General features: G+C 40.7%; 1 protein-coding gene across 9 annotated transcripts in view; it reads right to left on the reverse strand.

Moving 5' to 3' along the window:
• DOCK9 (dedicator of cytokinesis 9) overlaps positions 1-22,390 on the reverse strand; it is a 112,902-nt gene extending 90,512 nt beyond the window's left edge. For 4 of the 9 annotated variants that reach the window (XM_068182486.1, XM_068182484.1, XM_068182481.1 and 1 more), the window contains exon 1: positions 4,110-4,726. In XM_068182486.1, the coding sequence (XP_068038587.1) occupies positions 4,110-4,271 (162 nt within the window). In that variant the 5' untranslated portion in view covers positions 4,272-4,726. Of the gene's footprint in view, positions 1-4,109; positions 4,727-22,230 lie in introns of those variants that run through there. The other 5 variants (XM_068182492.1, XM_068182489.1, XM_068182483.1 and 2 more) reach the window with 3 other exon arrangements.
• Positions 22,391-25,576: the final 3,186 nt, after the last annotated feature.

Consider the following 25,576-nt stretch of genomic DNA (forward strand, 5'->3'; position numbering starts at 1 on the left):
TCAATCTTCCCACATGCCCAGACTTTGGTGTATCTTAAAAGATGTCATAAGTTTATTAATAAACCAAATGACTCATGAGCAGCAGAGGAAAAGCAGACAGCAAAAAACTCAGAACACCTAATGATGACGCTGCTGTCAAGTCAACTGGTGACACAGACTAAGACACTGCAGCTACTGAAATGTAGCAGGTTCTGTTTCCAGCCAACACCTAAATCTACCCTATTAAAAGCTGCACACGTACTGTTTCAAAACACCTCACATTTCTTTTCAGAAATTGTGTAAGGGCAATTTAAGTAACGGATATTTTCAACATCAAACATAACAAATTTAAAGACTACTTAAAATTATTAGGCCCCATCTTCCACAAGCTACAGCTATCATACTACTTTAAGTACTTTTACCAAACTACATGGTTCTGAAGCTTAACGAGAGAAATGGCAGCGCTGGATAGGCCATTAGAAGCAAACTGAGCAGAAAGCATTTCAAGCACGGAAAAAAAGGAGTTGTTATCTGCAATTTTCTGACAAATATGTAAAAAAAAATTAACATCCTTCAGCGCAGTCTGTCTCACTTCAATTTTCTAGCACTTCCACAGGTGCTGGTAGCTCACTCATCCCAGCTTCTTCCATCACCCAATACTTCAAGGGGCTTGTTAGCAAGCCTCAAACTTTCTAAATTTTGCTAGTTCTGTAATCATCATATCATTTACCCTTGCTCATTTTCCACCTTTATCAACCACCCAAAACAGGCGTTTAGGACCTAATTTGTACATTAACATTTGACTCTGAGATAATGTTTGCTTATACAGTGATAACAAAAATACCCCAAAACCAAAAAACCAAACAAACAAAAAAAGAATTTGAGTATAAAAAGAAATAACATGCAATATTGTTCTGATGATGAATTTTTTTTAAATCACAGGAAAATTGAGAGAAATTAAGTAAAGTAAATAAGCATTCAAGCTAGTATTCTGAAACTATATCCTTCAACTTACTACAAAATTAAGCACATTAAAATGTTTCCTCAACACTTGCCAAAACGAAATATGCCAAAGATGGGCATTTGGGGAAAATATAATTTCATTAATTTCGGTGCTACTTTTAACAGCATCTCAAACTAAATTTATAATCTTTTATTAAAATAAAGATCCTTATCCATGTGGACCTAAAGACCCTACGAGACCCCATGTTCTAGCAATGCAAAGAGATAGGTTAGAAATATTCCTGAAGCTAAGCTATGCCATTTTCATTGCAAGTCTGAATGACATGAGATGGACAGAAATAAACTGTACTCCTGAGAAGACATTCTCACATGGGCTTCGTTTTATCTGTCCTTCAAGCAATCAAAAGAGCAGGTCCTCTTAAGATAAAACTGTAATTAGATTTAACTACACTTTAGATTTAACCTCCTGACATCTGGGTTAAAGGGTAAATAAGAAAAACATGTGCTAAATCAGCTGCCTCTGACTCCTTACTTTCTTCTCAGAGGAGCTGATTTTTTCTTCAAGTGGAGCTACTTCCTGACAGTTTCATTTTCATTAGAAATTTTCAGGTTTTCAACGTCGATTTTACAAGAGGATCAATGTGTTGTTAAATGAAAAGACTCCCTGAAATTCACTGGTGTTTTGACAATAGCTCTGTATCAGGAGATATTTGATCCAAAGTGGCTAAACAGACGTGATAGGAGGTACAGCCAAATAGGCTAAGATAAGACATTGCAGCTCAGATATGCTACAGCACAGACAAAGAGGTGAAACCACACACCCACTTGCATCTGTTGCAACAATCACCAAAATAAAAAACAACACAAGCAAGTGACACTGCTTTTGGTGTCTCTCCTGGTCTTGGCCATACCGGTTCTCTCCAGAGATGAGATTCCTGGAGCCTTCACCTACACGCACAGTTTCTTGACGAGGAGCAACACAATTTCTCCCCCTGAAAGACACCACTTTGGAAGGGAAAGAGCTAGACAAGCTAGCTTTCATAGTAAACTCTACAGACATTATGTAATTTAAGAGATGTAAGTCATATACTTTGAGGATTTCCATAAAATCACTTGTCACGGGTTGCCAGGATTGCAGTATCTTTCCCCTTCTTCCCATTCTTCAGAGAATCCCACTTCCCAATCTTCAGGGCTAAATCTGTAGCAACCGCTCCCCAGCCTCAGACAACACCTCAGAAAGCAATAACCAGTGCCAGCTCTGATTATCAAGAGCATGACCTTTAAACAAAGTCCTGGTTTCTTTCTTGTAAAACTCTGACTTTTATTCTTCTGGGACTACACTGATCCATTACAATCAACGGGGAGTCACTTGGACTCCTTGATTCTACACACTCCTCCATACTAACATACAGGTGTTTTCCCCCAGAAAATATCTTATCTTAATGCACTACTTCCAGTTAAACCAAGATAACAAAGCCATACAGGAAAATTAAAAAAAAAATATGATCATTATTTAAAAGCATCTAGACATTTTGGAGTTGGAAAAAAATCCAACCCCCTAAGAGACAGATGCAGAACTTCAGTTGTAAATGGCAGATTAAGCACATGTTGTGCTTAATCTTGCCAGTTCATACCAATTGTGTAGGACTAAATTTAAGAAAAATTATTGCTGGAACAGTACCATGTGAAACAAAGAAGAAATATATACCAGAAAAAATTTCACTGCATACTCCAAGATTCAGGAAGTATATTGCATTAAAAAAAAGAAGTATTTCTTCATTCACTTGCCTAACTATATGTAGAATTCCAGGCCAGTAAGGGTGTTTGGTCTTAAATTCAATGGGTTACCAAAGTAATTGAAAGTACTCATTACACAGAATTTAACAAATTTCTAACAATATTCTGTATGAGGCTAACTTAAAAATGGCTAACAGTGCAAAAAGGCTTCTAATACCCAGAGGAAGCCATTTTATTTGTAATATCAAACTATATTAAGCAAATGCAATGCTATCATGAAGGGTAATATACATACTATAAGTTATTTAAAGCATTTGAAGACCGTTCAGATTATTCTGTGGTCTCTCCTAGAAGCTTGTGTGTGTATCCATGTATAGAAATATACATATGTGTGCATACATATACACACATGTATATAGATGGATTCACACGTTTTTTTCCCTTAAATTTCAGTTCAGCAAAAAAAGGATCTGAACAGCACACAGGCAACAAAAGCTTTATGAAATTTCTAAAGACTTCCCATAGCTGCAGTTGCACAGCATGGGTATGCCAGCAAGATAACAAGCTCAAAATCTGTCCAGCTATTTCAGTGTACCACGCCCCTCTCATCCCAACTACCGAGCCAGTGACAAAGCAATTAGCAAGTAAACTCAAATTGCTTTCAATTAATATTTAAATCCTTAACTAGCCCAACTGTGAAGCAAGCTATGCACATTAGTCAGCTCTTACAATTCCACCCCTTCAAGCCTAAATGTAATACACCTGACGCACACACACGTCATGAACCTGGGGGGTAAGAAGACCACAGTCTCACTTTAAAGCCTGGTTTCTTTACATCAGGAAACACCTAAAAAGCCTTTCAGAGCAAAGCAGGTTCAGGAAACAGTAATTGCTCCCTTTAACCATTTCTTTTTTTTTTTTCCTTCTAGAATGCTCCTGTATCCCTTTCAGGAAGTTAAACAGAAATAGAACAGTTAAACCATTTCAGAGGAAAAAAAATACACTCAAATCCATACGAAAAAAATAAACCTTAAATGCTGGGTTACTGTTTCCTCAACAATGCCTTCCTTAGTTTTTTCAAATAACATAACCATCACTTGTTCCTCAGTCCAAGTGCCAAATACATTCCAAGAGTATGTTTAGAAAGATCTAAGAGCAGACAATCTTCCACAACAATTACAGAGTGGAAACTCTTCAGAGCTATCAATACAAATCTAAATTATATAAGGAATATGAATCTTAAGCTTTAACATTACAGTTGCATGCACACATACATAACATGCCACATACATGCACTAACATCCTACAATATCAGGACAAGATACATATCCATGTCTGTACATAGCAGATGTTAAATAAACATGCTATTCTGGCTTAGTTTAGCTTTCGATTAGCAGATAAAATTATTAATGAAACAAGTTTTTATTTACCAGGAATGAATGAATCAATATTTCTGAATCTTCATCTGGCAAGCTGAATGCTGTGTATTCAAGGGCATTGTTTTCCCCTTGCTGTTTGCATATATAACCACAGTTTCTCTCAAAGACTGTTCGAATGCCTTTAAACAGAATCACACTTGTCGTGCAACCCATTCCCAATCTGTTGAATTTTGCATTTCTAGCAGCCCTGATTGCATTTGCAGAATGTCTTCTTCCGTTGCTCGACTCGAGTAATTTTCCTGTGCTTTGCAGAAATATTTCTTTGTACAATCCTCATTATGTCCCACATTTAGTATGTTCCTCGACTGGAAACCATCAGCTACTGAAACGTAATCCTATTTGCTTAAGCCAAATACTGCCAAAAATCCAGCTGCTGAAGACAAAAAATCAGAGAGCGATGAAAAGCAAGGATACCTCAGCTGTAGAAGACAGGAGGCTTTCAGCATGTGCTGCACTCCACCAGAGAGATGAAAAGATATTCCAAGGGGTTATGGAAAGAGCTCCTATATTCAGAGATCCTTAGAACATAATCAAAGATGAAAGGAAACTGCAAAGACACTGCTGCAGTTTGTGCTGCCAGCCACAAAGAATCCTCATCTGCTGCAAGAAAGCAGTCTCCCAGAATGCTTAGCACAGAGTTCGTACTGGCAAACACTTCTTTACTTGACCTACATGTGCTTTTTAATGTCTGAAACAAAAAGCTTCAGTATGAAAAACGGAAAATATGAGGGTGAAATTCTTAAATCACTGCTGCCATGCAAAGAAAACAGCATGCTATACGCACTTCTTTCAATCAAATCTGTATGTCAGAGAATGCTATTATCAGTTCAGGCAAACCACAAGGGAGCTGAAGACTTGTCTTCACTTTTCCCTTTCTTTCTTACATGCAAAGTGATCTGTCAATTCCCACCTGCCAAAAGCTGAATTTATTAGTCCTTGATTGCACATAATCAATAGTCACAAAAGGAATTAAAAAAAAAAGAAAAATACTATCTAGTTCAGATCAACATCCACCTCTAAAACAAAAATATAGAATGAAATTTAAAATACATCAATTTCTTGGTTTTACAGTGACTCACACCTGTACTGACTGAATTTATCACTACAGGACACTAGCTCACATACTGCAACAGTATCTGTTGTACAAATACATAAATATCTTTAACTGAGACTGAGAAGAAATGTTAATTTTTAAAAACTACTTTTAAAGGCAAGCAATTTGCAAAAAATGACTGTCCCAATCCACATCACAAGAGTGCTGTATCACCCTGTCAGAGAGTGCTGGTGAGTTTTATATTTCTGCTAAACTGAAAGCACTGAAATGTATTTACTTACCAAATTGTAAAACTGGATTAAAAAGTGATCTTACAGAATCCCAATTGTTGCAATGGAGTCAAAACCAGCTAAATTAAAGCATGGAGAGAGGTAAAAAACAGATTCAAGATGTCATCTTCAGATTTGTCCCCATGAAATTTTTCTTCTCAAGAAAATATTTGTAAGCTATAGTGATACTTCACAAGAAATATTTCAGACTTAATAGCATTTTTCCCTAATGTCTGCCTAGCTAATGCATGTCAATATGCTTCTCATTACATTTCTAACCTAGAGAAAACATAATAACATGCAAACACATCAATAAAAAGACCCCAAAAACCCAACAATATCTGACAGTGATCCAAGCAGTTCCTGTCAGTCCCCTATTCAGAAAGGCAGAAGTTAGACCATTTCTCGTACTGGGAGAAATACCAATTGTTTTAAGGCAGTTCTGCTAATAATGAACAGCTTTATCATCAGGGAGAACAAAGCAGATCATGATGAAGAATTTGGCATAATTTCTACTATGAAGGACAGAGATACTTCATACATAACCAAGAACCTTGCACAGCAACATCTCCCTACCTATCCTACCCTCTTTGGAAAGGAGAAGTAGGTCAGTGAGGGAAATGCAGTGCTCCATTCACTAAGGCTGGATAAAGACATCCTTGCAAACATGAAAGGAAAAACAGTCATGGGAATTACCACAGAAGGCAGTCCCCAAAAATACATTCAAGTTAACTGTTTCTAGTGCAGAAACACACTTCATTCCCATCTGAAATGCAGGATTACAGAAACCTGACATTACACACATGGTATCAAAAGTTGAGAGATCATTAAAAGGAAGCCTCATTAGAAGGAACCCTCATTAGAGGGTTTTCCATGCAGTTTCAAAGACTTTATAATAGCAAATGTCTCTAGCAAAATAAAAGTAGCTTACACCTTAAGAGAGTATGAGAAAAACAGGTCAGTTAACATCAAGTTATCATGCACTAGACAGTTCTTCCAAATGTCTAGAAAATTACCTTACTTGTAAAATACTAGCTAGGTTATGGAGAAACAGGAAGACAAAAAATTTAATTTGAAAAGAGAAACACTATAGTCTAACTGAGGTTGGAAATGACCCTGGGAGGTATTCTAATTCAAAACCAATTAAGAAAAAATTTTATTCCAACTATATCTTGAATAAATTTAGCATCGGGTTTCTACAGTATTTTCGAAACAGCAACTGAAATTGACATGGATCAACAAAATGGTAACACCACCATGAAAAGCATCCTCATCACAGTCTAGAACATCCTCATGAGGGGAAGAGAAAGGGGCAGGGATTGATCCCTTCTCTGTGGTGAGCAGGGACAGGACTGAGGGAATGGCCTGGAGTTGTGTCAGGGGAGGTTTAGGCTGGATATTAGGAAAAGGTTCTTCACCCAGAGGATGGTTGGGCAGTGGTCACAGCGCCAGGCTGGCAGAGCTCAAGAAGCGTTTGGACAATGCTCTCAGGCACATGGTGTGACTCTTGGGGTGTCCTGTGCAGGGCCAGGAGTTGGACTTGATGATCCTTGTGGGTCCCATTCAACCCAGCTTAGAGTCTGTGATTGCAAATAGAGCTTGAAAGGGAAATAATTATGGGGACATGAGGAGTAGGAAGAAACCACAGGGAGCAGGAGAAATGTGAATAGTATACAATGCAAAGAAGTCTGCCAACAAGCAGACTTTTTATTAATTTGGTGCAAAGTGGAAGTTTCCAGCTTCATTAAGGAGATTCCTTGAACTGTAATGAACCACCACGCTGCACAAGCAGTGACACACTGAGATATTATTCACTTCAGTATCATATCTCAAAGTGAAATGGTGTCATGGTTTAGTAAAGGTATTCCTCAATTTAGTGTCCCCACTGAAACACTCCAAACCATGTGCCCCTCATTCATTGCCCTCTGCTCTTCCACTGGAGAACTGGAGGCATAAAGATTACAGGCTGAGAGAGGAACAATTTACTGGAAACAGCAATTAAATAAGAAAACACAGTAACAGCAGCAATACTAATAACAGTGTACAAGAAAGAGGTGAACGGTTCACACAGTTGCTCACCACATGCCCCCAGTAATATCAGAACCACCATCACACTACCCCCACTGCAAGAGAACCCTTCCCCTGTCCCCAGAAAATGATATAAGCTGGTAGAGAATAACCTCTGGGAACTAGCCATGCCCTTTCCTGGTTACTGCAAATATTAACCTCTCCTGGGGAGAACCAGGACAAATGGGAGGCCGGAAAAATTCTTACAAAGGTCTGATTGACAGCACTTCGCCCATTGAAGAGAGCTAAAACACAGCCCAAGGTAGGTAAAAGTCTTAATCCAATGGTTAAAATACCAAAGCAGAACAAATCAATATATGAACAAGCCCAGACTGTACATATGAGCAGCAAACTACCCTTTGCAAACTGCCTTTATCTAAGCCTGGGTTATGGAAAGGTCTTTTTCCATAAGGCAGAGACTGGAGGGGAGGAATGTAAGGCTATAGGGAGGAGACAACACTAATGCCTGCCTTCTCTTGGTTTATGAAAAAGGCCCTGCACCAGAAAGCATGCAGACTTACGAGCTATTTGCTATTGCAAATACTACACCCCTAAGCCAAAGCACTCATTTATATGGGAACAACAAGCTCCTCCCTGCTATACACTACATTCAATCTGCACTGACTGCACCAGGAGGACAAAAAAATTATTTAGCTGTGTTAGCTCCAGATCATTCAGAATCATGTATTTCTGAGACATGTTCTTTTGAAAAAGTACTAAAGAAGGTCTAGTTTTCTTCCAAAAAACATAATTGCTTTAAGGGCCTAACCACTCCTCTGATTACAGTAAATTACTAATAATCACTCTGTACTTGGGAACTGGAGGATTACAAATCAACATGTTAAGGAATCCTTTGACAACCAAATGAGTTCCAAAAAAGCAAAATGATACAGGTACAAATTAAATGTGTTTTAGCGATCAGACATCTCTAAACAATATTTACAAGTTTCCATTTGACAATGCTTAATGTATATGAAGGTTAGCATATCAACCTGTGTTGATATAAAATCTTCAGCTCATCCTATAAAATTCTCAATATCAAAATGAGAACTTAAAGACTCCTAGACAGAAATTGAACAGTTAAGAGGGTAGAGGTCAAACTAGAGTGACCTTCCAATTGAATGGGTTACTACAAAACATGCTTTTGTTTTCAGAAAAGCCACTACTAAAGGAAAACACTTCATGAAAACACAGCCCCATATCTGCAAGAGAACATACTCCAGGGAGGATTCAAGTACCTAAGTCCTAGCTTAAGAGCCACAAAAAACATCCTTAATCTCTTGAAACATTAGCAGCAAGTACTTGTGTTTTTACCTGCAAAGTTGTCCATGACATTTGAAATGCCCAAACTAATGCCATCTTGACATGACTGAATGTCTGGTTCCTTAGAGATCTTAACACATCCTGACTGAATTCTGCTTTTCACAAAACATGAAGTATTTGTAGGTGGAGCACTACCTCTCATCTGGTAGCTGCCTGAATATTGGCTCAGAACACTAGAGATGGGGCCCTAAAGCCTCCTCAGTCCAGAGGTGAAAACCAACATCACTTGGCATTTTTGGAGTGCCTTAACAATCCAATGACAGTATTTCAAAGGCAACACACTCACTTCTGCCTGAAAAAGCTGTGCTGTAGAAAAGACCTGAAGATCCAATAGCCCTGCAAGAGTAAAAAGAACCGTATATAAAACACTTCATACTTAATAGGAGTGTTCATAGAGGACTGGAAAGTTCAGATGCTGGTTCCTTTTGTAAAAACTGTTCCTGCAATGACTGCTGCATGCAGATTTCATAGAAGAGTTTTACCAGGTAATTCTCTTCAACAAGTGATGTTTCTTCAGAAAGAAGAAACTATGCTGAAAGTTTCTTTGTGGCCACAACAGTGAGTTTTATTTTGTCTTGAAACTCTTAAGCAGTTGATTAATCAAAACTAGTGCAGAGGATATGTTTGAATACTGATTATCCTTAGTTACCCTCATATTTGCTCTCCAAAATGATAAGGAGAATATGGAAAACTACAAGCTGGTCAGATTCACTCCAATCTCCAGGAAAATTATGGTGCAAATCCTCCTGGAAGCAATTTCTTGACATGTAGAGAGTAAGAGACGTATATCAGTTCCAAATAGACCACATGGATTTACTAAGGACAAATTATGCCTGTTTGTCTTCTGTCATGTGATGGTTGGTTCTGTGGACTAGGAGATAGCATTGGACACTGAATACTGTCAGTGAAAGAATGTTTCTGACAGTCTCCCATAGCATCCTTGTACCCCAATTAGCTGGATGTAGTCTGGATGAGTGGATAAGAATGGATGAGTGGATAAAGATGACATCCTGCTGAACAGCGAGTCAAACATGCTGAGCAGGCTTCTCAGGACAAGAAAGATATTGATATATTGGACTGACTCTAATGGAGGGCCCTCATGGTGTTTCACATATGAGAAAAATCTAAGAGATCTTGCATAGTTCAGCCTTAAGTGAAGGCTAAAAGGAAATCTTATTGCTGCTGCAATACCTAATGGGATGCTAGAGAGAAGAGTCAGACTCCTCTTGAAGATATGGTCACAGAACAGGAGGAGGAAACAGACACAAAATACTCCATTTGCATAAAAGGTTTTTTTTAAACATGAAGACTGATAGCTACTGGGGTAAAGTATTTCCATCTTTGTGGATATTAAAACCAGATTGTCACAGTCTCTGAGCAACCTGCTCTAACCAGATCTGTTTTGAGCAGGGGATTGCACTAGGTGACTTCCAGAGATCTTCATTTCAGCAAGATCAGCATTTCATTCCATGATTCTGTGGTGGTACACTGGATAGCCACACACTAACCACTGAAACAGAGAAAGACAAAAGCTCCAAGAGAAAAAAGCCAGTAAAGTTACTCCAGGAGGTAGTCTTGAGAATAGCATGGTTAAATTCCCAGTAATTTTGACTGAGCATCTGTGCACTCAGCAAGACCCTAAGAAGAGATTTTCATCCAACAGAAACAAAAAGCTACCATGACATTAGAAATACTGAGGATAGCACCAGGCTGAAGACCAGAGGCAGTTTATCATTCCTACAAGATGCCACAAATGTCAAGGATCACATCAAAAGTAAAAAGAAATGCTTATGAAAATTGGAACAAGATTCAGTCTGTCTGTACAAAGTATTTTTTGTGTCTATTATGCCATTTATATATTTAGAGAAGTGAGAAGGCATAAATGAAGCAATCTTAGAAATGCTATTTCAAATCTTACATACACATATGACAGGTATTACATAGATGCCAATGGAGAGATGCACACAGATTTATAGCCCTGCTAGCTGCAAAATGCTAAATATGTTAGCTAACAGTTATCTTAGCTAAATATCTTAGCTAAGTTAAATATTTGAGAGCTGCTGCAGAAAGCTCAGTCTTCTCACAAATCCATTCTTACACGAGTAATACACTTTGATCCACAGATGAGCAATGGGATCTGCCAGCTCTGTGCCTTAAGTTCAAACTTAACTCAAATATACCTTGAGGACAGACATACCAAGAACAACCCAAGGAACTTTGGGAAGTTGACCAAGCCAATCTAAACTGAATAAATAAGCATTTATTGCTAAGCATGAGACACAAAACACCTACCCCTTTTAACACTGCAAGCCATAACACAGGATTTCTGATATTGAAATATGCTCAGTGGACTCCATCTAGTGGTCATGTAACTTTCAGCTTTCTGAAGTTAAAGTGATTATTCTGGGATTTTAAGTAGCTGATAACAGAATATTATTTCCATTAGACAGCTACAAACCAAGACAGTAATTACAGGATATTATTTTAGAAAAACTGATGAAACCATGATGGAATAAATAATGGTCAACAATACAGCAGACTAGGAAAAAAAAATAAAATCCAGTTTTTTATCAAGCTTACTGCATTCAGGTAAGAGCAGCAGAAACTTCAGGCTCAGACATCCTTTTTTTACTTTTAATTTGTCTAGGAAGGTCATTCAGGTTCAGGTCTTTCTCCTTTCCTTTGTTACGAGCTCTGCCAGGAACAAGTTCCAACTTCCCCTACAGGAGATGAATTGCTGCCAAAATATTATGCTGGATGTATTGTCCCTTGAACTTTATCAGCAAGACTGCATACACCAGGATTATTTGATTTTTCTTTCCTAATAGGAACCACATATTTAATGTGAGGAGAAACTTATTGGATCATGTTGTATGCTTTGGCTGGGAAGAAATTAATACAAGAACCATATTAAGCCATATACAATACCAGACAAATAACACCAAAGTGATAACGAGCCTGGCAAGCAAGAATCCCAGGACAATTTCTGAAGGAAACCAGAATAGCATCCTTCAAATAATTATGAAGTGTGTCATCTATTCATTAACCTGAATGCTCTTTTTAAACTCTCTGACGTTTGAGGACCAGCAGAGATTTAAAATCCCTTTTGGAGAGAGTGTGGCCTCCTTGAACATCACTTAAAGACAAACATATTACTATGATTTTCACGTAAACCACCTACCAGATCAGACAACATGACACAGCACAGTGCAAGTGTGTGCAAATATGCCTGGCAGAAAGACATCTGAAATACCACTTGACAACATCACTGTCCTGGGAGAAATAAGACATGGGCTAGAGAGATCATGTTCTACCTTATTTTCACAAAGCTTCAGCTCTGTGTCATTCTGTTGCCTGGTAGTCTCTTACCAACATGGCTACAAGCAAGCCTGGAAAGGCATGAAGTGAAGGGCAAGCAGATTCTCTGTCGGAATCAGCACCCTGGTGAAGAACAGGACTTCTTCTGAAACCAAGGGATATAAAGACCATTATGCAACATTAACGAACAGAGTGTGAAATAGTATTGTCAATATGATCAAACTGGAAAATGGATGACAACCCTTCCATCACCTTATAACTCAAGCCTCTTTTCTCTAGGTTGATACCCACAGCATTTCCATTTACTTTTGATTTCTCGACAAATCTGTTAAAATGAGAACAAGAACTTATCTTGACATTGACCTCTCCATGGAAAATACCCAGCTCTTCCTGTGGAGCACCTACCTTCTCATTCATGCATGTTTCAGCACTCCTTTCAGTCTATGAAGGGCAGCTGTGCATTGGGTAACCAGTGAGGTAGCAAGATCATGTATCTCCATATCAAAACTAAAGCATCCAAAGGCAGTGGAGGCTCTGGATTTGCAGGCTGAAACCAAATTTTATGTCTATAAATTCAGTCACATTGAATTCCAGGCTCCTGAAAATAACTACTTTACAATTTGGGTGTTATAACAAGTGAAATGTATTACATCCTGCACTGATGTAACCCAATCTTTAAATGCTTTCTCAACTTCAAGTTATGCAAACTTTATCAATTCTGATTTAAATTCTCCCCCTCTTTGTTGGGAGAATAATTTTATAGTAGTCAAAATATAAGCTCCTGTCTTATCTCTGAATTCAACAAGCAACTCCTCCCCACCCACAGAGTACCTGGAAGTACTATAAGCAGTTTCATCTATGCCTCAAATTTCCAAACCCAGATCAGTATCTGTCAACATGCCATTTCTTTTTAAGTCAACAGCTCCACCTGAGTATCAAAAAGCACCCAGAAGTACACAAAGCAGCAGCTCAGGATTATTTATTTACACTGATGGATCTATATTACAGGCTCCTCTGAACCCTAGCAGCTAAGGATCAGCATTACTCCTTCTCAGGTTTGTTGTGGCTACATTTATGTGTTCATCTTCCTCGGTTTTTTTTCATTTTGGGTGGTTTGACATCATTTCTCTTTTTTTTATTTGGGTTTGGGGAAAAGTTGTGTTTTAAAGCATATTTAGGTAGCTTAGCTAATTTTATGTGAGGTCACCTGATATTTTCACTGCATGAAAAAAAATATGCTTCTTAGCAGAAGAAACTTCAAAAGGGACTATTTGATTTTGACTTGTAAGGACTAACACTGTTCATTCTTCCCTGAAAAATTTAAACAAGTTTAGAAGAATAAGGTATCATTTTGAAGAGTGACTACTTTTGTAGATTTGATGTCCTACATTTTTTATTTTCCAGTATTCTTTCCTAGAATTGTTACTAGAAGAAATTTTCCGTAAGTACTATAAATACAGTTAGGAGAAAAAAAGCCAGTCTAAATCATGTTTCCTTGATTTGCTCAGAATTACAAAGTTGACACTTTCTTTCTGAACTATCTTGACTGAGAATGTTGCACAAAACAAGGTCTGCTTTGCATTTAACCTTTCCACAGAAAAACCGTGAATCTGAGTTTATAGGCAATATGCAGCCTCAGCTGACTTATTTCCTCTTCCCAGTCTCCAGATTGAAAAATGATCCAGAACTTTCGTGGGGGTTTTTTTTGGTTGTTTGGTTGGTTTTTTTGTTTGGTTTTTTTTTTTTTTTTTTTTTTTTTTTTGAAACAGTTGCAGGGGTTGAATTACAAATGTTGTTCTAAAGCTACCTGGCATCCTTTTCATCAGCTACTGAGCTGAAGAAAAATTCTAGCTGGTTCTCTGGTGGAATGGGCCTTTCTATTCAGAGAGGGACCCAACCCCAAATTTGGTCTGGAACCAGAGGTTTAAAACTAGAATTCCAGGAAAAGCCTCCATTAACATTGACACCAACAAGTACTCCAGTCTAAAAGAGCCTGCAATCTGCTTGAGCCATGGATGCGCTGGAGAGAGCACAGCAGTGGGCCATAAAGATGGTTAAGAAACTGGAGCACCCCTCCCATGAGGACAATCAGAGAGCTGGCACTGTTCAGCCTGGAGAAGGCTCAGGGGAATCCCATCCATGTATATCAATAGCTGCAGGGAGGGTGCAGAGAGGACAGAGCCAGGCTCTGCTCAGTGCTGCCCAGTGACAGGGCTGGAGGCAATGAGCACAACCTGAACCACAAGAGTTACCTCTCAACATCAGGGAACACTTTTTCACTGTGAGGGTGACCAAGCACTGGCACAGGTTGCCCAGACAGGTTGTGGAGTCTCCATCCTTGGAGATACTCAGAAGCTCCCTGGACCCAGCCTTGGCAACTGGCTCTAGGTGCTGCTGCTTCTTGAGACAGAGAGTTGGACCAAATGACCTTCAAAGGTCCCTTCCAGGCTCAGGCAGCCTGAGACTGTGTGACAGAACCATGGCACTCCTTTGCATCCCATCCCTTGGAGAGATCTTACCTGCTGCTTTTTTTTTTTTTTTAATTCTGGGAATTCACCACTAGGCCCAAGGTAACACTGTCTAGTCACAGAATGGAATGGTAAGTTTCACCAGCCTCGGGTGCCAGATCCAGACTTTTTAACAAAGGCTTTTGGTTTCTTCTCCCTCATTTTTCCCCTCGCTTGAACTGCTAGGAATCTCTGGACCCAGCAGGAGAATACAGAGACAGTACCTGGATTCCCCATCCCTCCTCTTATATCTGATTCATTGGGCACAGCTGAGGAGATGACAAACTGCTGTAACAGATGCAGCCATCCATCCCTACACTAACAAAGACTCCCATCCCTCACTCTTTGCAGTCAGATGAAGACTTTTTATTTTCTTAATGCATCTGCTGGAAAGCTGCTATTTCTGCCAAATTGTCACAATGGGAGTATAAGTAGAAGACAATACCAGCAACAGATGTCGGATTTGCGTGACCAAACCTTTGTGGTACACAAGAGTTTTCTTCATAAAACCCCATTCAGAGCTTCTGATCAACTTTCTGAAGACCTTCAGACAACCTAGCACATTTTTTTTCCAAAGCAGAGTCCATTCCACCAATGGAATTCTAGCCCTTGCATAACACAAGAAATCTAGTCCATAATGTTAAAAGGGTTAGGTTTCAACATGTGTTAATTTATTGCATTTTTAGTGCCAGAAGAATCTCTATTTTGAGATAATACATGCTCACCTTCATTCTCACCAAAAAAACCCTTTACTTACAGTAAAATAAAATAAAATTTAAAAAAAAAAACATGTAGCTTTCTCAAGATGCAATACCTACCACTGTCTCATAGATTATTAAATTTAAGAGACCAAAGACATCAGTGCCTCTGGACTGAGACATAATGTAAGCCACCTTTCACAAATCAATCAATCTATCTTCTAAATTAAGGTCTTGAATAAGCTACCTGACCAGAATATTGGAGTATCTTCTTGTTTTTAGAAATAAGTAATTTCAAAAATACTTCACTGAGAAAAGTGTTGCATAATTCATGGACTACTTCTGCAACTTTTTTGCCTTGCATAATTAATGTTTTTCATGGACACAGACAATCTAAGGAGGGGCAGAGGAAAATGGATTTGTCTTCACTCATGTAAAAATGATGGAGCACCCAAGTCCTATGAAGTACTTGAGACTGTTCAATTTCAAAATAAAAAAATAAACGCAAGCTAAGGAAAGAAGGTTTATATATATATTATTGTAATATATATTATTTTAATACATATTATTCTTTATAGTCATTGCATTAGTAAGTTCTTTAGCCACCATCAGAAAATTAAGATCTAAATGAGAGCTTCCTGGACACCAGCACAGGAGATGCTATTATACCTTTTATCTCCATAAAGAACCAGTGGCATCAAAACACCTCTAACAACTACAAAAATTCTTAAATAAAAGCCATATAGTCTACACATTTCCCAGGAGGTGTCTTCAAAACTGAACTCCCCTTATTTGCTTCAACAACTTATGAATAACCTCTCATTATTTTTAAAGCAGACCCACATGAATTAAACAGAATCTCCAAGTTACCTCAAAAATACAAATATCTGACAAAATTGACAAGTTCACAAATTGTTGATCTTGAATACACATTCCTACCTCTGATGGTCATCTAATCTCAGGTACACACTTCTCACAAAAGAGCCCAATGACCACATAGGCTTAAAAGTTACTTGAGCATCTACACCTATGCAACAGAAAAAGACAGTTTACACTAAGGGTCTAGTTTTTAAGATGAGTGGTTACAGACCTTTTTGAAGCATTTGCATTGAAGCATAATGTAGCATAACCAATGACTTTAGGTGAGATACATGCTTTTAAGTTTATTGCACAAGGTCTTAAAAATAATAATCACAGAGTTGTGAAAGTCCCAAATGTAAATGCAGGTGTAATGAGTTCTACTCCCATTGAGATGGAAACATCCTGATTGAGGATTAAAGGGCATGAGTAGGAGGAACAGAAGAAAGATAAGCTAAGCTGTGGTATCCCGTACTGCGTAAGACGGAAAACCCAAATCAGCATCAGGTATATCTGACATTTGCTGTATTAGAAAAAACTACTTATATAAAGCATGTATTCTTCTATCTTAAACATAATTATCCTTGTCTAGCAGGAAAGAAAAAATTCCAGAAAATAATAAAGAAAGAAATTGCACCTTACAAGAATGATCTAATGTTGTTGAAAGTTTAAACATCTACCTGTACACACAGAAACTCAACAGTCCTGTATTTTGTCTCCCAAATTGCCTTCCTGAGCAAGAACTTTAAAATTCAAATAAGTTTAATGGTATTTCTTAATAGAAACTTTAGTACTGTAGTCCATCCTCTGAATCTTTACAACCACAGATACGTCTATCACACCCAGTAAGTCTTCTTTGCAGTATCAGACTTTCCAGAAATAAGTGTTCTAACTACTATATTGTATCCAATCAAAAAGGATTATATATTGCACTTTGCAAAAATAAAATTATCACCTTTATTAAAAAGATCTTCTTCTCTGAGATTTTTTTTTCCTTTACAAAGGGCAAGCAGTACAAACGATAAACTAAAATAACTTCTTAGGGTCAAGTACTAGGCTTTTTCCCCCAGGTAAAGAAAGTTCAGCAGTTCAGAGTGACTGAATTAGCATCACCATTTGTAGCACGTTCCTACAAGATGAAGTATGTTATGGTGATGTTCATTGCCAGCAATGATTTTTCCTTTAAAATCTTGAGTGTCAGTTCACATCTCCCTGCTTTCACTCAGCCATTCATAACTATTTGCTGCTTCCAAACTCCTTATGTATAGAATTTCACATTCCATGTACAGAAAGCTCAAGCTTCATCCATGTTTCTAGCTTTTCTGTACCCATCAGCTCTAAAAGATCCCAGTCTCCCTCATCCCTTTAGCATTACACACCACTTTTGAATTCCTACTTTCCTAAAGGAAGCCACTGACCCTCTTTTCTAGACACACTACAACTGGAATCTGGCAGTTAATGAGGATCCAAATACTCTGCTCATCAGATACAGAGAAGCTGCTTTGGAGAGAAGCACATAAGTCCTCTGTGTACATGGTATATGAAATGATACAGGAATCAGAAAGGAAAATGCCAACCCAAAATAAATACTACATAATCCTCCCAGTATTTTCGGGGAAACGCTGTATTAAGAACTTGGCAATAATACAGCATAGAGTGCACCTTCCCATCTTTTCTTATTGAGTTGAGATTCACAGGAAGCAGAGATCAGGATTGGAAGGACAAAGCTGACAGAAGTTTTCTTATAAAGAAAAGAAAGAATATCAAATAATTTGAGATCAAAGAATCAGTAAGAGATCCAAGCATTGTTTTTGTGATACACTGATTTTCTACCATGTCTGAAAAGCTGAATTTCTGGAAGAGTTTTAGAACTCAAGAGCTCCATCAGGTATCTGAACTTAATGTATGAAGCCCAAGACTGTCTTAAGATACAGTTCTAGTCTTTAATAATTAAAATCTATTTTACATACCCAAATCAAAAAGAAGAACTGTATAGAGCAATTTGAGAATCTCAGAGATTTCATCCTAATTTCACATATCACAAAATTCTTCTTTATAATGTAAATTTTGGCATGGGGGAAACAACTTTTGCTGCATTATTTGGCATATTTAAACATTTTCATTAGCTGCATATTCGACAAAGGCATTTTACTCACAGCTAGGCAAATGCAGATCAAATTTCATAGGTCAAACATTATCTTAATTGCTTATTATCCTTAAATGTCAGCTCTAAAATAGGTATATTATTATAAATAACCCTAATGTAAAGTAATTTTGTCACTGAGATGAGTTATCATTACCATACTACTGAATGAGACACTGATCTGTGTGCAACATACTTTGAGTAACTCATCATCACTTAAAGACATCACTTTCAATTATGTATAATACTAAAACTGCATTGAAAACTGCTCTTGGCAAGATTGCTGGTTTAAGAGACACACTTGTCATCCCCATAATCTTCCCTCTCAGACATAAATGTATTTGGGTGGCCAGAAGCATCAAATTAAGTCACATGACAAGTCTGAAGTCAAAACAACATCAACAATGCACAAGAGGATATTCAGCAAGGATGCTACTGTCAAGCAGAAAATATAAAGTCTGAATCCAAATCATCAAGAAATACATTATGCGCCTTACAACACAGTAAAAAGCTGATTGCCAAATAAAAAGATTTCATTTCAGCCAACCAAACTGTACTTGTTGGTTCAGCAAACTTTATCTAACAGAGAGAACATATGAGATGTCAAATGCTGACAAGAGAGCTTGCTTCATTCTGTGATGAAAACTAGCTTGGCAACCACATCTGCTTTATGTTTTTTTACTACACAGTCAAGTTATTTAGTCTGTCAGCTGGCTGAAAGTCTTTGAATTTTAGATCCAGTGAAGAGCAATCTGAAAATTTAAGATATATGCTATCCTACTGACATGCTGGTTTCAGTTCTCTTTCATCAATATAATCTCAAGGACGTTAATAAAATGGGAAAAAAATACATCTTTTAGTAATGTGATCTAATAAAACCCATTTAAAGATGGGCAAAGCTTTTCTTTTTCCTTTTTAATCGAGCCATACATTGTTGATTGTAAAAATGGATGGAACTATTAAACAGTAGACACAACAGCAACTTGTAGAATCTACCCAAGCTCAGAGATATTTGTAGCTCCCATTTATCTGCTGCAGCAAGTAATGATTGGATGTTTTGCATCACTACTCAGTACATTCTGCTGCAGAGATGTACAGTCCAAAGCAATAGCTGGTTGTAAAGATCTGGACAGATCACCCACCATTAACTACTAGTTGGAATGAATTCTTTCCTACCTCCGGATTCTACACGGCATGACTAGTCAATGGCAAACAGCAGTTTTTCAGTTCTGGAAAACCTCAGCACTTGCTCATGAGCAAGTGAGGACAGTAAGATCCCTTTAGTTACCAGTGCTGAACTATGTTTTAAGCATGACAATTTGTTAACTCAGTTGAAAAAATCCTGGGAAAGTGCTATATCAAAGAGCTTTGAGAGGCAACTTTGGAAGGAAAGTGGGTCTCCTTTACATCAAAGACCCACATCTGAACAGAGTATTCCACAACTACTGTAACACTGGTAAGACTCGTATTTTCACCAGATAACAAAGCACAGATATCTTTGTTCCGATAACAAAGCCCAGAAACTCGGGTAAGAAACAGATAAACCTGTCAAACTTAGAGATGTAAATTTTTTTTAAAGTCTTCTATAGCAAAAAACAATACTATCCCACCGAAATTTCTCCTTTAAAAAAAGTACTATTTCATTCCAAACATCAATGTTCAACAAAAAGAGTTACAGTATATTAACAGGAGGAAGAAAATGTAAATGTACCCCTGCAATTACTAGCCTTTTATTCCATTACTTAAATAGTGTGTGCACGAGAACACTGGAGTTCAGTGATAAAATGAACAGCGCTTCTAGTAAGAGAGACATGGCAGCTGGGGCAAAATACAGCTGAAATAGGAAGGTGAACTTCAGCACTAGACTGTATGTGAGGGAGATGAGGATTCAGCTTCACGCAGCAAGTTAACATACAAGGATCAAAAACCTGACATGAACGTTAAATCACCATGAATGGTAAGTCACTCCTTTTGTTTCTAAAATGCTGATGAAGACCTTTTCCAGGATAAGATCAAGACAGTACACCACTTTGCACCATCACTTCTTTAATCTCCATAAAATTCTGAAGAGTATACTGTTGTGACAGCTTAAAAACACCTGGGATGATAGTGCCTATCACCCTATTATGTACTTAATAATTTAATTAATCCAGGTTGACCATTATTATGGTCAACCTGAACTAATTAAAGATGCATATGAATATTTTCCAACTCACTAACACTAGTCATAAGTGAACTAAGGAAAAACCTTCTAAAGGCGGAGGAGGGAATAGCAGGGTTGCAGATTGCTGCAAAACATTTATGTCATGAAAATACCTAAATCTCCTTTGTGCTTCCCCAAAACAAGAAGTATTTTAAAATACATATATTCTTTTTCCACAGTTCCCAAAAAGTACTTGATCCCTGGAGAAGTGTTAACATATTTGGATGTTCACTCCATGTAAACGTGCTAGCACCTTGTAGAAAGCTATCAGTACCCAGGAAGACTCCGAATTTCGCATATTTTATAAATTCTGTGATGCATAGATAACTAAAGAGCAATTTAATTTTAGATCCACTGTCTTTTTAAAAAAAGGCATTTGTCTTTCAATCACAGCTACAGCATTTGTTACTCTCACAACACACAGCTATGGCAAGACACTGTTCCAACAGGACGTTTAAAAAAAGACAAGATCATACTTAGGAAGAGCAAAGAACAAAGGACAGATCAGCTTGCAGTATCATGAATCCCAGCACCAAAACTTCTTCACTTACACAGAGTTAAATGCTTACTGAAACATTCCCCTTGAAGATAACAAAACCACAAAGAAAACAAATGCATACCATGAATAAGAGTCCCAGAAGAGAAACCCTGGAAAGTCTGAGGCTGGTTAAGATGTCATCACCTGCTGCCTCAGTACAGCATCTAACAGAATTAAATTCTTAGGATTGGAAAGGACTTCTAGAGATCATCTCGTCCAAACCCCCTGCCAAGGCAGGGTCACCTGCAGCCGGTGACACAGGAACACATCCAGGTGGGTTTCAAATGTCTCCAGAGGGGGAAATTCAATGACCTCCTCGGGAAGCCTGTTCCAGTGGTCTGCCACCCTCAATAGAAAGAAGTTCTCCCTCTTCTTGAGGTGGAAATTCTTGTTTATGGCCATTGCTCCTTTTCCTTTTACTGGGCACCACTGAAAAGAGTTTGGCACCATCCTCTTGACACCTGCCTTCGAGATATTTATATGCACAGATGACGTCCCCTCTCAGCTGTCTCTAAACTAAAACACCCGGTTTAGACAACTATTTACACAAATTTACTTTCAGCAGTTTAAATTAAATGAACGCGCCCAACTGTGCACTGGAGAGGAGCAACCATGTGCGAGCACGGTACAGGACAGCCGGGGTAAACAACACACTAAACCACTCCTGCCACACTCGCCAGCGCTCATCTTCCATTCCGCACGACACAACCAAAAACTGCATCTTAGTTGTAAAGAGAGTAGGGAGCAGCAAGATGAAAAATCACTTTCGCGCCGCTCTTTCGACGCACGCAAAAGCGACCGGGTCCCGCCAGGCCGGGCGCCAGCCGCCCGCTCCACAGGTGAAGTTTGCGGGGGGCGGGCGGGAGCGCCCGGCCGTGCCCGCCGGGCGCCGCATCCCGCGGCGGGCGCGCTCCCCCCGCGGCCGGGAGCGCCCGCCCCGCCTGCGGCTGCTCCGCACCTCGGCCCGCCGCAGCAGCCGCCCGAGCAGCCGAGGAGCCGCGTGCCCGCGGGGGATCGAAGCCCGCCGCCCTGACAGCCCGGCGGGGATCAAAGGGCCCGTGTCCTCTCGGGGGCACCGCCGCAGCCCCGCGAGGCCCCGGGCCGGAGCCCCGCCTGGGCCGCCGCCGCACTCACCAGGAGGACGGAGCCGCGCACCACCTCCGAGACGCTCTGCCGCAGCTCGGCCGCCGTGCCGGGCTTGCTCAGCGCCCGCGTGAACTTCCGAGTCTCCGGAGCCACGAGTGCCATGGCTGCTGCCTCCGCGCTCCCTCCCTCCCTCCCTCCCTCCCTCGGCGCGGGGCCGCCGCAGCCCTCCCGGCCGGCCGCCGGACGGACGGACGGACGGACAGCCGAGGGTGGCCGTCGGGGGGCGGGCAGGGAGCGCAGCCCCGCCGGGGCCGGGTGCCGCGGGCAGCCCCTCCCTCCCGCTCCCCTCCCTCCCGCTTCCCTCCCTGCCCCGATTGGCGCGGCCGCCAGCGGGGCGGGGGGCGGGGCCTCGCCGTGCCCACCTGTTCCCGCAGCGCCGTTCTCATTGGCCGCCGGGTTACCTGCCCGGCTGCGGCTCCGCGCTCTCATTGGCCCGGCGCGGACCCGGGGCTGCGGCGGGGCGGGGCCGGCCCGAGCCGGAAGTTGCCGCCTGGCGAGCGGCCCCGCCCCGGCGGGAGTGCCGGCGGCGGTGGCTCCGTCGCGGTCCCTCGGCCGGGCTCTGCCCGCCCGCGCTGTGCCCCCGCCGCGGCGGCTCCGTCGCGGTCCCTCGGCCGGGCTCTGCCCGCCCGCGCTGTGCCCCCGCCGCGGCGGCTCCGTCGCGGTCCCTCGGCCGGGCTCTGCCCGCCCGCGCTGTGCCCCCGCCGCGGCGGCTCCGTCGCGGTCCCTCGGCCGGGCTCTGCCCGCCCGCGCTGTGCCCCCGCCGCGGCGGCTCCGTCGCGGTCCCTCGGCCGGGCTCTGCCCGCCCGCGCTGTGCCCCCGCCGCGGCGGCTGCTGCTGCTCCTGGTGGTACCTGCACAGGGGAGGGAGGCATGCTGCCCCTCGGCTCAGCCCTGGTGAAGCCGCATCTGGAGCGCCGTGTCCAGTACAGTGCCAGGGAGTCCTGGAGCGCGTCCAGCGGCGGGGAACAAAGATGATGAGGGGCTGGAGCATCGCTCGTATGAGAAAGGCTGAGGGAGCTGGGCCTGTTCTGCCTCGAGAAGACTGAGACAGGACCTCGTCGACGTCTATGAGTATTGAACGGAGGGTGCCAAGAGGATGGAGCCAGGCTCTGCTCGGTGGCGCCGAGCAGCAGGACCCGAGGCAACGGGCAGAGACTGATGTACAGCAAGTTCCACTTGAAAATAAGGAAGAGCTTCTTTACTGTGCAAGCGACCGAGCACTGGAAAAGGTTGCCCAGAGAGACTAAAGATTCTCGTTCCCTGGAGATTAAAGAACCTCCTTGGACACAGCCCTGTGCTCTGGGGACACCCTGCCTGAGCAGGGAGGTTGGACCAGACATCCCACAGTGCTCCCTTCCAGCCTTGTCCTTTACATTATTCTGTGCTGTAGACACACACGCACATGGAGCTGTATAAGTGAAAGAGTCCAAAACCTTGGGAAATGGGTGCTGGAGCTGTGGCACCCACAGTGTCGTATGTGCCTGTGTGCTGCTCATGCTCCAGCTTTTTCTCTGAGGCTTTCCTTTTTACTTTTTTTGCCCTCATGAATAGTACCTATTTGTAGACAAATTTGCACGTGTCCTTATTTGAGTAAGGACCGCAAAGGTGATGAGGGCTCTGGAGCATTTCTTAGGAGGGGAGAATGAAGGAGCTCGGCCTGTTTGGTCTAGAGAGGAGAAGACTGCAAGGGGATCTCATTAATGCGTATGAATGTCTCAAATGCAGGTGTCAAAAGGATAATGCCAGACACTTCAGTGGTGCCCAGTGACAGGATGAGGAGCGATGGCCATAGACACAAGAATTTCCACCGCAAGACCAGGGAGAATGTCTTTCCATTGAGGGTGGCAGACCACTGGAACAGGCTGCTGAGGGAGGTCACCTGCTCCAGGTGACCCTGCATTGGCAGGGGGGTTGGATGAGATGATCTCCAGAAGTCCTTTCCACCCCTAAGAATTTGGATCTGTGGTTAAAGTGTGGATGCCTCTAGCATGCTTAATTACCAGGAATTCCTGCTGAGAGCCTGGCTGGCAGCACTGCTGGAAGGTATGCAGGCATTAGACACGTTTAAATGCCTGGAGCATTTGAGAGCATTAGAGCTTGTGCACCTTTATCTTCTTAAGCACCTTTTTATATAAACTAACAACACTTCCCTACACTGAATATACAGCTTACAGATGGAGGGAGGGACTGAGTGCTGTGGACAAGGGATAAGGGGGCTTTCAGGTGGGAAAAAAATAGCACAAAGTGTTTGTGTATGAGGGTGCACATAGTGCTGGATAAAGGGCCTACTTTTTTGGCTGCTTCACAGGTACATCTGTATCTAATAAGATTCCAAGTAATTGAGGTAATTCCTTCGGAAAGACAGAGGATAAAAAATGTTCAAATGAAGAAATTTGTATCCTACACAGAGTTTTTGTCCTTGTAGGATCTTTCCTACAGATACTCTGCAGACCTGCATCAAAGGCTCATGTATTCAAATGCACGAGCTGAGATTTTTTAGTAGGATGTCTGTCACAACTTGAGTGTTCAAACTAGTTCATACCTTAAGAAAGACATAATGTGCAGAGACTGTGACTTGCCAGGCTCAGAAAAAATCACTAGAGTTTCTGTTTTAACAAGTCCAAGACCTGGTGTGTTTATGAGTCAATGTTTAGGCTGATAAATCAGAAAATTGCATACTGGTGAGAGAGGTTATCTGAATACAGAACTGGATGAGCAGTTATGTAAACATTTAGCTAGAATGAGTTATCTTATGATCATCTTTTTGATTTTTGTATCTCAATCTGTAGGATATGTCTAGATCTCAAACCTCCACAAGTAAACATGCCCTAGATTTTTTATAAATAATAGATGATTATTTTCTAAAATTAAATAATTTGTTATTTTCAGACCTCTCAGGTGTGTTAAATTCTGACAATTTTGACCGAAATAAAAATAGTTTAATCTAGAGATTTTAATGGTTTCTTGAATATAAAATGGTATAATTTAACTATATTTGCATAATTTAACTATGTTTGTTATCTATAAATAGTTCTCATGTGTATTATGCATTTTCCTGGAAAAAAGACAATGTTCCAAGTCTGAAAAAACTCTGAATGACACCTGTATAGGTAGAGATATGTAGGAAAATTGGTAAATGATAGTTTACTTAAGAAAATCATACAGGATATCCCAAAAATGAGGTTATGGCAATCCTCAGAGCTTCTTTTCAGCTAAATACATTCAGTTAAAGAAAGAAAAAGAAGGTGACAATTCTGTGTATAAAACAAAAGGAAAATATGAAATCTGATAAGCAGAAATGGTGAATTACAGTTGTGGAACAATGAGAATGACTA

This window comes from Anomalospiza imberbis, chromosome 2 (assembly GCF_031753505.1).
Source record: "Anomalospiza imberbis isolate Cuckoo-Finch-1a 21T00152 chromosome 2, ASM3175350v1, whole genome shotgun sequence".
NCBI classification, from domain to species: Eukaryota; Metazoa; Chordata; class Aves; order Passeriformes; family Viduidae; genus Anomalospiza; species Anomalospiza imberbis.